We start from the raw sequence: 14,133 nt of genomic DNA on the forward strand, positions 1-14,133 counted from the left end.
AGGGGAGGGGGCGCCCCCCCCCCCCCCTGGGTACGTGCTTGCTGAAGGGGCAAGGTTCTGACTGGTGTTGTATAATACATGGGTCGCTTCTTTCGTCGCGACGATGGGGCTCCTCCTTTGCCCAGGGGGCGCTACGAAAATGCTGCTAAAAAGCGACCTCTCTCCTGAACTAGGTAGTACTAAAGCCCCTCCATACAGGGTGGCGCGTGGATGCAGGGGCTTTAGGTAGTACCAAGCTCGGTCGTCTGCTTCATAATGTTCGGAAAGCACGTTTACAATATGGACCCGCCACTTTCGGTTTTGTTGTAACACGGCTTGCAGCGAATATCGGGCGCCGAAGATTTTTTCAGAAATAAGCGGCGAAGTTTTAGCGCGACGTCAATCGCAAGTGAAGCGAGTCGCGTACGAAGTTGAACTTCAGGTAAGGTTTGCACGCTCCTAGATTCAGGCGCACAAACGCGAGGAAGTGTTTGCTATAAATGAATTCACAGCAGCGACAAGCAGACATCATGTGTACGGAACTGCTCGAACGCACTGGTACGCGCCGCGACGGCAGCGGTCTGTCGACATGCCGCGAAACGGCGGGCCTCCTGCAATCTTTGTTGACTGCATGTCGCTAGACAAGTAGTTATGCCTGCGCTGTAGTAGCGGCCATCTGACCCTTTAGCAACTGATGAACAACTGATGCAGTGCATATGAGCTCGCAATAACGTACGTGCGAATCGCGCTGCAGCGCGAGCTCATGCGCTGCTCGCTTGATGTAGCTTTTAATGACATCGCTCGAACATCGGTGTGCTGCAATCAATACTACCTTGCTGCGCTGCCTCAACGTGCTGGCTTGAGGACAAGAATGAGCATATTTAACTAATCTAATCAGTGCTGCTCGTAGACCATTTGTGGTCATTTGCATACACGCGGTCACTTCACCACTTCACACCGGTCGAATGGTTAATTGTCCCTGTGGCCAGGTCTCAAATCGTTAATCACCAGCCATGCCTGCTGCTGTGTCGGTCTGCCGTCGGGACTGTAGGTGCAAAAGACCGATTTTTAGCAACGCAAATAATCAAGTAAGCTTCAAAACAGGCGAAGCAGTCAGCCTGGCGGGAAGTTTCGCCAACCCAACGCGACGAACTGCAGTTATCCAGCGCACCCGATGCTCCGCTCGTGAGGCCTCGAAGGAACACAGTAGAATCTGATGTTGGGATTCAGGCCTTCTTGCCCATGGCAGCCCACAACGTAGCAGTAACAACGGTGACGCTTTTTCGAAGCTGAGCTAGGTCTCTCCGGATCAGCGTCATCGATTCCTTCTGCTTCCAGCATTACGTCCCACGGCACACGGAGAGTCCATTTTCGTTAAACTACGGCCAGCTGCAGCCAGCTCACGGCGTGGTCTGTGAGAAGTGACGAGCCTTTTCGCACTCGCAACAGGACAGCAAAAAGTGCGAATCGATGCAAAACTCGAGCTATAAACGTGTTTCGCCACAACCAGGGCTCAATACTACCCAAGCTGGTACTACCCAGATAACGTTTCTCGCCGCCACCAGGCGCCGCTACTATACTTCAAACTCTAGAGTTACTGCATATATACAGTATATACAGTAACTCTATCAAACTCCAGCGGAAGACACCCATGGATTGCATTTTTTACAGGCACTGCTCCAGGAGGGCCCATGTAATTAACCGGCAAACGGGGGCCTCAGAAGAGCACCTGAGGCTATAGTAAAGCAGGCGGCGCAGAATCTCCCGGGCACCCAAGGGTTAGCGGGGGGATCAAAGCAAGAAGCAGGGCGGCACGTGGTTTGGGGCCACGGAGGCTGAAGCGTGCCAGGAAGTGTTCGCATAAAAAGTTGCCTGTCCGCGAGAGCGGACAGCCGATCTTATACACGCCTGGCATGCGCAGGCCTCGGAGAGCCCCAATCCACGGACCAGCCGGGTTCTAGCTTTGGTGTCCCCGTGGCCGCTTTGGTTTCCTGGATGCGGCGCCAATGCGAAAAAATGACATGTTGTTGCAATTAGTGAAAAACACGATTGAATAAATATATTTACGTCCAGCCGCTAACTTGTGACGCTAAAAGTTCAGCACTACCACGCCCCGCGACTTCTGCAACACCAGTCAGAACTTGTCCTCGGAAGGTACGGCGGATCAGACTTTATCGCGCCTGTGGCACTGGGTCAGTCATCGTCACCGGCGACCGTTCAGCCACTTGCGTTCAACCGCGGTTGCTAAGGCCTTCTAGATTTTCAATATATGCGGCTCGGTCCGCATATATTGAAATTCTGAAACTGGCGAGACGTTCATTTGAAGAATCGCCAGCCGTTTGTGCGCAGGCGCGAGTAAGAGCGGAGGCGAGTGAGAAAATCTGGGGGCTTTTGCGGGCGAGCTCTTTATTCTATGGGCGAACTCCACCACCACCGTCGGCGTCACGTGGCATGAGGGATCAAGTGGACACAGCCGTAGAGTTTCCTACAAAAATTGTAGGAAACTCTCTGGACACAGCGTCCGCGTCGGCTGCTTCGGAAGCGCCGAAGCGAACTGAAAACGAAAGTTTAAAGCCCCACCTGTGCTGCGGTTCTGATTAAGTGGTGAGGTTTTCCCGCCTTGGGTAAGGCAAACAGCCATCGGCTATAGAACTCGGGCATGCAGCAAGCACAGACGCGCGGAAGATTTCTGCTACGGCGTCGGGACTGCGATGTTCGGTAAGGGCAGAAACGCGCACTGAAACACTCGCCCGCTGACCGGATAATGTCGTGATGCTTTATTTGGGCTACGAACTTGTTGATACTAGATTCTGGCAAGTTCACTGGAATGGAAAGGGAGTGGTAAGAATTAAGCACATTAGAAAAAGGCATGACACACGGTCATGTTTGTGTTATGAATTAATGTACTGGAATACGAAAAAGAAGCAGCGGGAAATCGCACGCTGAGAAGACCGATAAACATACAGTGCGACGCTACTTGAGAAATAATATTGAAACACCCAAGAATTTTCAAGGAAAAAAAAAAAGATTCAATCGTTGCGCCGGCGTATCACAGTCGCGTAGGCGTCGAAGTCTCTATAACGAAATTATTTTTGAACAGCTCTGACAGCGTCCACTCAGCAATGGTTGCTTGTGTGCTGTCAAATACGGCCTAAAGTTCACGGCACGGTACGAAAACGCGCCCGCAGGGAATGCAAAACATTGTGCGCGGACATGCATGCAGATGCGCAGTCGGTCGCTGCGAACCCATGCAATCGCTGCGTTGAGGCTTCATTCTGATACGCTCCATTCGGTTATACAGACAGCTCATTATAGGAACATATTTCACACAGTTTACTCTCAGCATTTGCCTACCTTTCACGCAAGAAGCCGGTTCGGGAGACTCCATCGCGGCGACCGCGCGCAGTGGTGCTCACTATACATATATTCGGTAAAGAGATAGCGTCTGTGAACGATTCTATGCTTTCAGTTTGCCCAAGATTATTATTTTGACAGTAAAAAACTTCCCTCGTTTTGAGAGTACTTACAGAAATGTTTAGGAGGGCTGCCGCGTGGTGTTCTTATTGAGCGCCGTAATGCCAAAACTCTGAGGATCGCGCCGCGTACTACGCAAAGGAGGCGCTTCCGACAGATGGCGACTCCGTAAGTCCTCGCCCCCAATATCACTGCGCCTAGGCACTGCGGAGGAGGTTTCTTAGCACGTGTTGTAGGCGTTTGTCCGTAGGCGTGCCGGCATTGCGGGGTGGGGTCGAGTTCACGCTCGCACGCTGGCTGCCGGCGCGGTAAAACAGGTGAAGCAGTGGGCTAAGTCAGTCGTGGCGGATCATCTCTGTTTCTGATGTTTCTGTGGGAGCAGTAGCGACCGTAGTAGAGTCAGGGCCGCATATACTGAAAATCTAGAAGGCAGAGCGCCTAAGAAGTCGCGTGGCGCGGTAGTGCTGAACTTAGCGTCACAAATTGGCGCTGAACGTAATTACATTGATTCAATCGTGTTTTCTTTTACTAATTGTAACAACATGTCATTATTTCGCATTATTGGCGGCGCCTCCAGGACACCAAAGCAGCAAAGGGGCCACCAACGCTAGAACCCGTACTGGTCCGTGGGTTGGGGTTCGCTGTTCGCAGCTCGCTGTCCGCTATCACGGACAGCCAATTTTTTTTTATGTGAACGCCTCCTGGCACGCTTCGGCCTCCGCGGCTCCAACCCACAGACCGCCCTGCTTTCATTTCAGCTTTGATCCACTCCCCCCCCCCCCCCCTCCCTGCTACCCCTTCGGTGCCCTGGAGATCCTGCGCCACCTGCTTCATTATAACCTCAGGTTCTTTAATTCCTGCTGAGGCCTCCGCACGGAGGAAGGAAACTAAGGAGAGGCCCTGACGTCACTCTTTGTGAAGCAAAAGTGAAGCCGGAAGTTGGCGTTGCTCATGGCGATGCTCCGCCTTTTGTGCCACCCTCCTCTCTTGTTTACATCTTTCGCGAAACCACGCCGCGCTGCACGTGGTTTCGCGCGCGGAGCGCGCGCGCTCGCGCAACATCCGGCAGAGCACGGTGCAGGTAACACAGCGCAACAAGACACGGTGACTAACGCAAACCCGCCCACACAGCGCCTTTGCCACGGCACGAAACCTACCAGAGCAACACGTGTGAGCGCTCAAAAAATCAGATGAACGCCGCCATTGTGGCCCAAAAGGCGTGGCCATGCAGCAAAAAAAATAGAAAAGCAGCAAAAGAAATGAGAACCTATACGTCATTTCCGCCACACTTTTCTCCTAGCGCGCGGAGGGGGTAGGGCCTCTCCTTAGTTTCCTTCCTCCGTGGGCCTCCGTTTGCCGGTTACCTGTGCCATCCTGGAGCAGTGCTTGTATAAGTCCAAGCTATCGTCTCGACGAAAAAATTGACCCGCGATTTGTACAACACCAGTCAGAACATTGCCCCTTCAGACACAGCGGTCACCACATGGGGCGTCCGTGCGCTGCCTCACCGCGCGGGCAGCCAGCGGAGAAGCGTAAACAAACTCGACCGCACTCCGCAATGCCGGCATGTCTAGGGGACAAACGCATACAACACAAAACCTCCTCAGTAGTACCTATAGGCAGTGTCGTATATTCAAGGAGCAAAAGCCCTCAGATTTTCTCTCTCGCGCCCGCGCCTGTTTACAAACGGCTGGCGATCCCCCGAATGAGCGTCTCGTCACGTTCTGTGGTCTCGTCAGTTTCAACATGCTTCCAGTGAACGATTTCATCCTCAGCGCAGATCGAAAAATTCGGAATAAAAATGTTCCATGGTGTTTTCCGCGTTACTGCTTCATGATTAGACGCTATGGCCGGTAAGCCTTCCATTGCACTAAAAAAAGTTATTACCATGAAAATTGTTCCTCAGTCCCTTTAAGCACTGGGAGTACAATATCTTGTAAAGAGTAAACAGACATGTGACTCTCCTTTTATGACATCACCTTTATGCTTACTACACATTCAGTCCACACATTCGAACGTGGCGGCGCTATGCGAAACTACCGTGATCGAAACCAGCAATCATGGCAGTTCTGTGTCAGCCACACAACTCAACTACAAACAAAATATATTAGTTAGTATTTATTATTTTATTTAGAACCGGTTTCTTATTTCTTGTCTTTTTTTTCTTCTTCTTAACAAGGCTGTTTTGGAGCAGCAGATAAGCTCAGCCAAGCCAAGTTACTCCTTTCGGCGCATTTACGGCGTGTTGATAATTTGGAGCACGCGAACGCGGCGATGCGACCGTGTAGCAAATGTGGTTTGTCAGGAGCTGTTCTCAAGCGTCCGAAGACAGTAAGCCAGCTAGGAAAAGAAAAAATCTACGTGGCATGCTACGGCTTCCTGTAGTGTCTTGAAGCGTTCCGCCTGTTTAAGGCAGCGTGTTTTCCCGGCAGCAGGAAGAATTTCTGAAGCGAATTTCTTCCGGAACTCACCTCCTATTAGCGCTCCAAAGTCACGTGACAAACTGCCCGAGTTGGGGGGGGGGGGGGTGCTATGCCTGCAGGTGTGCCCTAACCTAACCTAACCTAGTTTTCCGAGAGCCTAGACACTGCCTTTATTTAATGATTTAAGATGCGGGTTGTTCGCAGTCGTCCGGCGACAGCTGCACGACTAAACAATGTTTCTCCTCTGATCATTTTTGCTTTGGGGTGATCTGGCACACAAAAAAGGCAAATTCACAGTGCCCAGGCAAATTGGTATAGAAAATTACAGGGCTTCGCGGTCATGGCGTCTTAATTTCGACTACTTGTTTTTTAGAGCTATGCCAACCTTGTTTACATCTATCTGCCCTACCTCGACTTGCACAGTCTCGTTAGATCACGTTGAAAGTGACCAGCTTGTAAGCATCAAGGGCAAACAGCATTACACTTGTACTGCAACTGTCTTTTGATACTATTGTCATACCTGCAGCCGAACCATACTTTTGTGCATGACAAGTTTTGTTTTATGCTGTGTCAGGTGACTAATTGTGCTCCTTGCCACAGGGGGATGCACTCTGCAAAGAATGCTTCTATTTCGCCTTTGAGACGGAGGTGCATGAGACGATTGTGCGAGCGCACCTCTTTCAGCCGGGTGATTATGTGGCCATCGCTGCATCTGGAGGCAAAGGTAGTCGCGCCATTCCTCACAGCATAATTCTGGAGCAGGTGCAGGCAATGTGTGACATTGGACAAACTCTTCAGATAAATGCAGGGGATCATGAAGCCGGAAGTCCTGTGATATCCTGTTTGGTTGTGAAGATCGTGAAGCAAAACTGACACTGACCAAGTTGAAGAAACTATTAATGACTTCACGTTTCAGCCCTTGCACGGGAGCCTTCTTCAGAATATATTGCGAACAAGGCTTCTAAGTGGCGTCCAAAACATCAAATTTTAATAATTTCTTTCGTCTTGGTCAACAATAGTATTGTTTCCCTTCACAAAATCAGCAGATGGCTATGCAAGCTGAAACAATGCAACTGCTATGAAGGCACAAATGAAAACATGCTCAATGGGACAAATGCAATATATCAGAGTACTTGTCTTATGGGACACGTTTTGTATCCTTGCCTATGTTCTGCCTTTTCATTTGATGTTGTCCTGTTTAGTGTTATCTAGAAACATGTTAGTGTGCTGCCATTTCTTGCTCAGCCAACAAATCTCTTATGTGACATCCTCAATAAAGTTGAGAAATTTGTGAGGTCATGCCAGCTTTATTGACAGATAGCAAGTTCGACTTACCCTAAATTTATAACATCACTGTTATGAATTTTTAAAAAAGCGCAGCAAAAAAAAAACAAAGTAATGTAAAGGTACTCAATGCTGCTATTCATTTTTCACAACAGACCCCTAAATTTCACACAAGGTCAGTGAGCAGTGTGAAAATATTTATTTATTCTCCCCCTCCCCCCAAATTAAAGAACTTTTAACTGCAATTCAATTTTATTCTGACAAAAACATTCAAAAGGATACACATTTTTGTCATACTTTTTCAATTCCCTACATGAAAGAGTGGCAGGCACATCACCAAGGCATTTTAAAGGTGCAAGAAATGTCAGTGTTGCTGACTGCTAACGCTGTTTTTCAAAAACGTCATAGAAATAGCTTAATTACTGTGCTTGGTACTCAGTGCCAACATGTAGACAGAAATATAGGTAATCCAATAATGGTAGTGAACTGGCTGCATTGTGGTAACGCAGGAAGTTAGGCAAGTTATAGGTTGGACATTATTTGATAATTACAGCGCTTTTAGGAAAGAACTCGCAGAAAGCAAGACAGGAGGCGTTGGCAGTTTTATCTCATTCATTTCTTCCTTTTTATTAAATGTGCTCAAAATATACTGCATTGACTGCCTTGTTATGCATGCAGATTCGACTGTGCTGGCATATGTGATGAAGCTGCTCAATGAACGACACAACTATGGGCTTCGGCTTGTGCTGTTGTCGATTGATGAAGGCATTACAGGATACAGAGATGACTCATTGAAGGTATGCGGCAAATTTTCCTCTAACACCCTCGTGTACCTTTAACCATCCCAACAAGAGGACAGAGGGCAAGAAGCAGCATATAGTCACTGGCTTTCTTTTGCTCAAGACTTGGAGCCTTTACGCTCTTTATTGCTGACTCCTGCATCATCCCCTGTCATGGAGCTGCACTATGTATTGCCAACCGCAAATCTTTTTGAAGCGTGGAAGTTGCAGAACAGTTAAATATTCTGGCAGCTTTACCAAAATTTATGCAAAGCTTTACAAAAATTTATGCAAGCAATGTGGTATTTGTACTGGAGTGACCCATTGTAATTTTTAATCTCTTAGTGTATGGTTTAGCTATGACATAATCTTCTTCCTTCTTGAATTACATTCTCTGAATACTTTTGTTGTTGGAGCTACAGTTAACAGTAATGAACAACACAGAGCTAGAAGCACTCTTGATTAAAGCACTGCATAGGCCCAGGCTTACCTGAAAGCCTGGGCCTGGGTAAAGGGATATTTGGCAGGCCCGGGCATGATGTCCTCGGGCCTGGCCCTGGCTTGGGCCTGAAAGCACAGACTCAGGCCCGTTCACTGATGAGTCTAAGCCAGCCCTTCGAGTACATGTGGGCGCTTTGCATAGCTCCAAGGAATTCTGTGTAAGAATGAAGTGACAAATTCAGAAAATTGTCTCTTAATTCCTTTATCAAACAAAATGAAAAAAACAAGAATGTTCTCATTCATTTTTGTTTAATGTGTTTTGAAAAAGACTTCTGGTTATTATTGTTTCTACAAAACAAAGCTTGCTCTCATGAAAAAAGATGTGTGTGTGTGTGTGTATACACACACACACACACACACATCTTTTTTCATCTTGGTGTGTGTGTGTGTATACACACACGCACACACACACACACACACACACACACACACATTATCACTAAGACATGCTCTTGACAGAATCTCACTGTTACTGCTTTTGTGATTAAACGATTTTATCGCTCTCGATACGATTACTTCATTGCATTGTGTCATTTTACCACTTTTAATTTATTGCACCACATTGAGGAATGCTTTATGGTAGCTGCAGTACACATTTATGGCTTCCACCTTAACCGTATACGAAGTGTTCACCATAGACAATAAATTTATACATGGGTGGATGTCTAATTTTCCTTTTATTAATGTGAATTGGTTCATTGTGGGCAGGTCGAGTGTGGCAGCTTATTTTCCATGTTCAGTGCTTTCTTGCTCAATGTAGAATAAGTGCTTTTAAACTTTCAATTGCTTTGCGGCTAATGTAACTTTTAAGTTTTTCTTGCTGTAAGAACTACTTGCAAGAGCCACTTTATTGTGATAGCATTTAGGACCATTGAGGCTTGGTCTTGCCGCCACCACTGTGCTGTCGCAGTATCTGTGTGCATGCGTGGCTCGCGCTTGCAACGTTGGGAGGAGTATTAGAGATGCAAAGCATGCTTACTGCAAAAGCGTCAAAGTGAAGTCATGCCAAGTCACCCTCACACAGGGTATGAGACCAGGCTAGCTGGTGCTCCATCTTGTTCTGCATTGCGTAACAAGATGGATTACCATCGCGCTGTGCTTATTCTGCTTTGCTGGAACCAGGGCAGTGTTTTGGCTTTCTATTCTAACATGAGAGTTGTGGGCACATACACTAGCAATCCTGCTGAGCGACATTCTGCTTACCAAATCTTAGTGCGTACACTAGTATGATTGGAAAGGACAGTAAAAACCAAGCTAAATCTAGTGCTGACAAATGCAAACAGTTTTCCTAGTTTTCCATCAGTCCCATCACGTGCACCATCAATGTGCGACGCCGGTAAGGGCATTTCCGATGTTCCTCATCGCGCCAGCTTTGTCACACGGCTTGTGTGTGCTAGCTCGCTGTTCCTGCTGGACATGCAGCAGGTGTCTCGCATGCTGCATCGCATAATGTTGACACTGTGTATTGTTAGAACACTGTGCAAGGAGCTCTTGCACAACGTTAAATTTTGTTATCGATGTGATTGCTTCGCCTTTGTGCAAGACTGCCATTTCTCTGAATGATTATTGGTGTTTACTTTTTCTTTTTTGGAAGGTTGCCCTTAGGCATGGTACAATTCACGACACAAATACAAGAAGGGGTGCCACATGTATACGAACAAGTTTGTCTTGTGCATAAATTCTAGCGAGGATTAAAGAAACCGCCCATTTATTTAATGGTGCAAGTCCTTAGTGTTTGCAACATACAGTGCACACAGGAGTTATGAATAAATATTCTGGCAGAACGGATGGATGGATGTTATGAGCGTTCCGTTTGGAACGGGGTGGTGGGTTGCGCCACCAAGCTCTTGCCCACTGAACACACTGCGCCTTCTGGTGGTGCTGTCATGAAGTAGCACAATGGCACATACACAGTTGGTGTCAAAGAGGCTCATTGAAGAGTGGTACATACCCACGGGAACAGCCCATATTTTTGACTGCACTACATTTGAGATCGGCCCACATATTTGGATTGCACTATCTTTGGGATTGGCCTACCTTCTTTTTGGGATAGCTAGACAGCTAATAGCCAGAAAGAAAACTGGTCTGACAATGCGAAGAATGCTATTGGCCCTGCAAAAATTTTTTAAACCAGCCTTTGCCCTGGTCAACCTTTTCATGTTAGCTCTACATGTGCTCTCTTGGAAAAAGCTTTTTCACAATGTTTTATTGCCACTGCAGTTTTATGGTAATGTCTCTGGGTGCACAAGCTAAGCAACATTTTTATAGCATGTACACTGAATTCTTCCGGCGTGCCCTGGCCTGGTCATGCAGGCACAGGCTTGGGCCAGGACCAGATTTGGAGCCACAGGCTTGGGCTGAAAAAGTCGACCCATCCAGTGCTCTACCCTGAATTAGAAACGTTGCTGACGTGTGCCGTTTCATAGGACTTTATAACAAAAATTCGGGGACATTCAGTGTTGTTGAATACTTGAGTATTTGGATTTATTACGTATGGCAAACTAATCTGCATTTTTGCCTGCTTGGGCAGTGACTGTGTCAGCAAGCTAAATCTTAATTTCCACAATTTTCTGAAGTCCTAAAACTGTATGTCATCCATATGCAGACTGTCGAGCGCAACCAAGAGCAATACGGCATTCCATTGGAGGTGTTGTCATACAAGGTCAGTTGGGCTTCTACAAGGAATTCTTTCACATTCTACATTCAATTTAATTTTAAGCTCGAACTAGGACTTTTCATGTAGGCAAGTTCGGCCAACAGTGGTGTTGCTTTCTTGGGAATTGGAATTGTCTCGAGAGATAAACAAATAAATATCATATAAAATGGCACTGCTTGAAAAAGAGAGCGACAGTATTTTACCATTTATATAAGTTCACTCTTACAATCCATTACAGTAGCATTTCACAAATAAATAGAAAAAGAAAAGCAGGAAACGATAATATGGGAAAAAATTTATGCTGTATGAAGGAAGTGCATGGACTATCGCACGTGCCCACAAAAGTTGCTTAATGGGCCTGTCAACAAATGAGTGGTTATAATGTTCACAACTTTGCAGTAATGTAACAGAATGCATAACAGGGCTAGTTGGTTCACTTGCATCTTGAAACTAAAAGCGCACAAAGATGTGATGTGATCAAAGAGAGTGGACAGGACGAGGCGCTTCATCCGTTTTGTCCACTCTCTTCGTTCTCGTCTTTCTGCGCTTTTACAGTTTCAGTTTGCAGTAATGTTTGCAGTAAACTTCGCTTTTACATCCAATAGCTTAAATTGGTAAACTGACTATCATCAAGGGTTGCAGGGAGACCACTGAACATAAAAAGCAAGATTACTGCAATGTTGTGGGATTTGGTAACCTCATATTCACTGTGTGCATATGTGTGTGCACGCGTGTATATGTGCAAATATCATGACATATAGGGAAATTATTTGAACTGGTTGGAAATGTAGTTGTATCAACAAGGTTTTACTTTGTTTGTGTTGGTGTAACTTGTAACTCAATTGATTGACATGCTTGCATGCACATTAGTTGCCTAGGAAAGGGTTCAGGTGACATATGATTGGTTATTTGCTGAAATAACGGCATGATATTTAATCTGATGTGATATACTTCTCCACTGCTGAACTAAGTCTGGCCAGTCTGAAGACAAACTCGTCTCTGTTAGCAAGACGGGAGTGGACATACACTTAATTCATTCGCTGCAAGCCTTGTTTGTGCAGGCCTCTGTACTTCTCTGTTGTCTTGCAGGACCTCTATGGCTGGAGTATGGATGAGATTGTGGCCCAGATTGGGCGCAGGAACAACTGTGAGTTTTTAACAAAGGAGTGAAATAGTGTACCTCATTGGTTTAACGTGCAAGCTATGAGCTAGACAGAGGTGATGCATGTAGGAGTGAGCACGATGTAATAACTGTTTATTTGCTTAACCCATGTGCCAGGAGAAAGTTTGCAAAGAAAGTGTCATCCTAGAAAGGAATTGACGTTTAATCTTAAAACTCTAAATGTCGAAAGTGTTACTGTGCGCTGAAAGGAGAGGGGAGAGAAATGTCTTCCGAAAAGAAAAGCTTTGCCCTATAATTCATAAGTTGACATTACACCATGTTCAGTGCAGGTATCTGCTCATAAAAGTACACTTCATATTTTTTTTAATGTGTCTTGCAAGGGTTATACGCTTTTTCAAGAGTGCTCTGCGCATGCAGGCGCAGTGGTATTGTGCTGTTGTGACGAGCACCGTGAAGTCCGAAGAGAGCTGATCAGCCAAAGCTTCTTGTTGTTGCTGCCTAAGAGCACATGTTTTGACTTTGCCATGTTGAAAGTGAAGGTATCCGATTTGTTACCATCATGGCTCTTGTAGGCACTTTCTGTGGAGTGTTTCGTCGACAGGCGCTTGATCGTGGCGCAGCGAAGCTCGGCGTGAACAAGATGGTCACAGGTGAGCTTTCAGATGCAGTCATATTGATGTATTTTATTGAGTTGAGACTTATTTGGGTAACAGGAAGGAAGATTGGGCTAAGTATTTCTCATTCTGCAAAGCTGCATGGTGATTTCAATGTTTAAATGTCTTTTTAATGCTAGCTTGTTGCTAGCAGGGAAACAGACAAATGCGGACGCCACTCATGTGATTTACTTGTCTTGCATTGACATTTATTTCACAGTATTTGGCCAATTGTGCGACAAACATTTATTGAATGCTTTTTAGAATACCTGCCATTTCAGACATGCTCAATAACAGTCAAGCCTCAATTTAATGAATAATTTGACAGAATACTTTTTCTCATTTTGAAGTTTTAATAAGGTGTTGTTTCCTACTTCTAATTACTGTTTTGCAAAGCTGCTTTGTCAGCTAAGATCTTGTAAACAGAACATTTCTCTGACACATTTCCTCTTATATATACAGTCGAATGTAGATATAATGAAGTCGTACTTAGAGCGAAAAACTTGGGTAAATCGTGAATTTTGTTAATTCGAGGTTTGAAAGCTTAAGCATTAAAAACAACTTCACAAATTTCCAGAGCATTCCTGGTAGATTGTATTTTGTTTGTAAGTGCTTATAAAGAAACTGCAAGAAGGTCGGGCCATAATAGTGCGGTTATGAGCACCAGCGCATGCGGCGGAGATCACACTAGGAGCGAGTGAGTGAAAACATTATTGAGCTCTAGTAATTGTGTTCTTCTGCGGCTGGAACGGATTCTTCAGGGGAGTCTCCCTCCTTGTGTCTTCCCCGGAGGTCTTCACCCGCTGCTTCATCCGTCCTCTCTTGCAATGGTCGGCTGCCCTCAGTCCAGGGCTCCACTGGCTTCTGCTGTCCGTCGTGCAAGCCGCACTGACCTAGTTGGTCTTTGTAGTGGTCACTGGACAGCAGTTCCTCCCATTGCTCCACACTTGGGTGTGATGTGATTGTGCTACATCACTTTGTTGACATGCCCATGTTATGTGGTATAATGTTGGTTTCTCATTACACTATGGACATTTGTCCTTATATAGTGTGGTGTGCATTTTACTTAGCACGTTAGGGTACGGCCCTGTTTGTAGTTGTCTCATGCTAATTAAACACAGAGTGTAAAAAGTTAGGGGTATTCACCTTGAGCAAAAAAAGAAAAAGAAAAAAAGTCAATCTTGCCAGAAAGGCGGAGCATCGATGACGATAGCAAACTGACAACTACACAAGGTAGGGTTCGTAGTTTTGTCAGTGTCAC

General features: G+C 46.1%; 1 protein-coding gene across 3 annotated transcripts in view; it reads left to right on the plus strand.

The window, feature by feature from the left end:
* The first annotated feature begins 5,636 nt into the window (after positions 1 to 5,636).
* The window catches only part of Ctu1 (Cytosolic thiouridylase subunit 1), a 65,637-nt gene continuing 57,140 nt past the window's right edge, over positions 5,637 to 14,133 (plus strand). Inside the window, exons 1-6 of one of the 3 annotated variants that reach the window (XM_065446138.2) lie at positions 5,637 to 5,784; positions 6,477 to 6,600; positions 7,839 to 7,957; positions 11,046 to 11,102; positions 12,186 to 12,243; positions 12,792 to 12,869. In XM_065446138.2, the coding sequence (XP_065302210.2) occupies positions 5,728 to 5,784; positions 6,477 to 6,600; positions 7,839 to 7,957; positions 11,046 to 11,102; positions 12,186 to 12,243; positions 12,792 to 12,869 (493 nt within the window). In that variant the 5' untranslated portion in view covers positions 5,637 to 5,727. Of the gene's footprint in view, positions 5,785 to 6,003; positions 6,332 to 6,476; positions 6,601 to 7,838; positions 7,958 to 11,045; positions 11,103 to 12,185; positions 12,244 to 12,791; positions 12,870 to 14,133 lie in introns of those variants that run through there. The other 2 variants (XM_065446137.2, XM_065446135.2) reach the window with 2 other exon arrangements.

The sequence above is a fragment of the Dermacentor albipictus genome, chromosome 4 (genome assembly GCF_038994185.2).
Source record: "Dermacentor albipictus isolate Rhodes 1998 colony chromosome 4, USDA_Dalb.pri_finalv2, whole genome shotgun sequence".
Lineage (NCBI taxonomy): Eukaryota > Metazoa > Arthropoda > Arachnida > Ixodida > Ixodidae > Dermacentor > Dermacentor albipictus.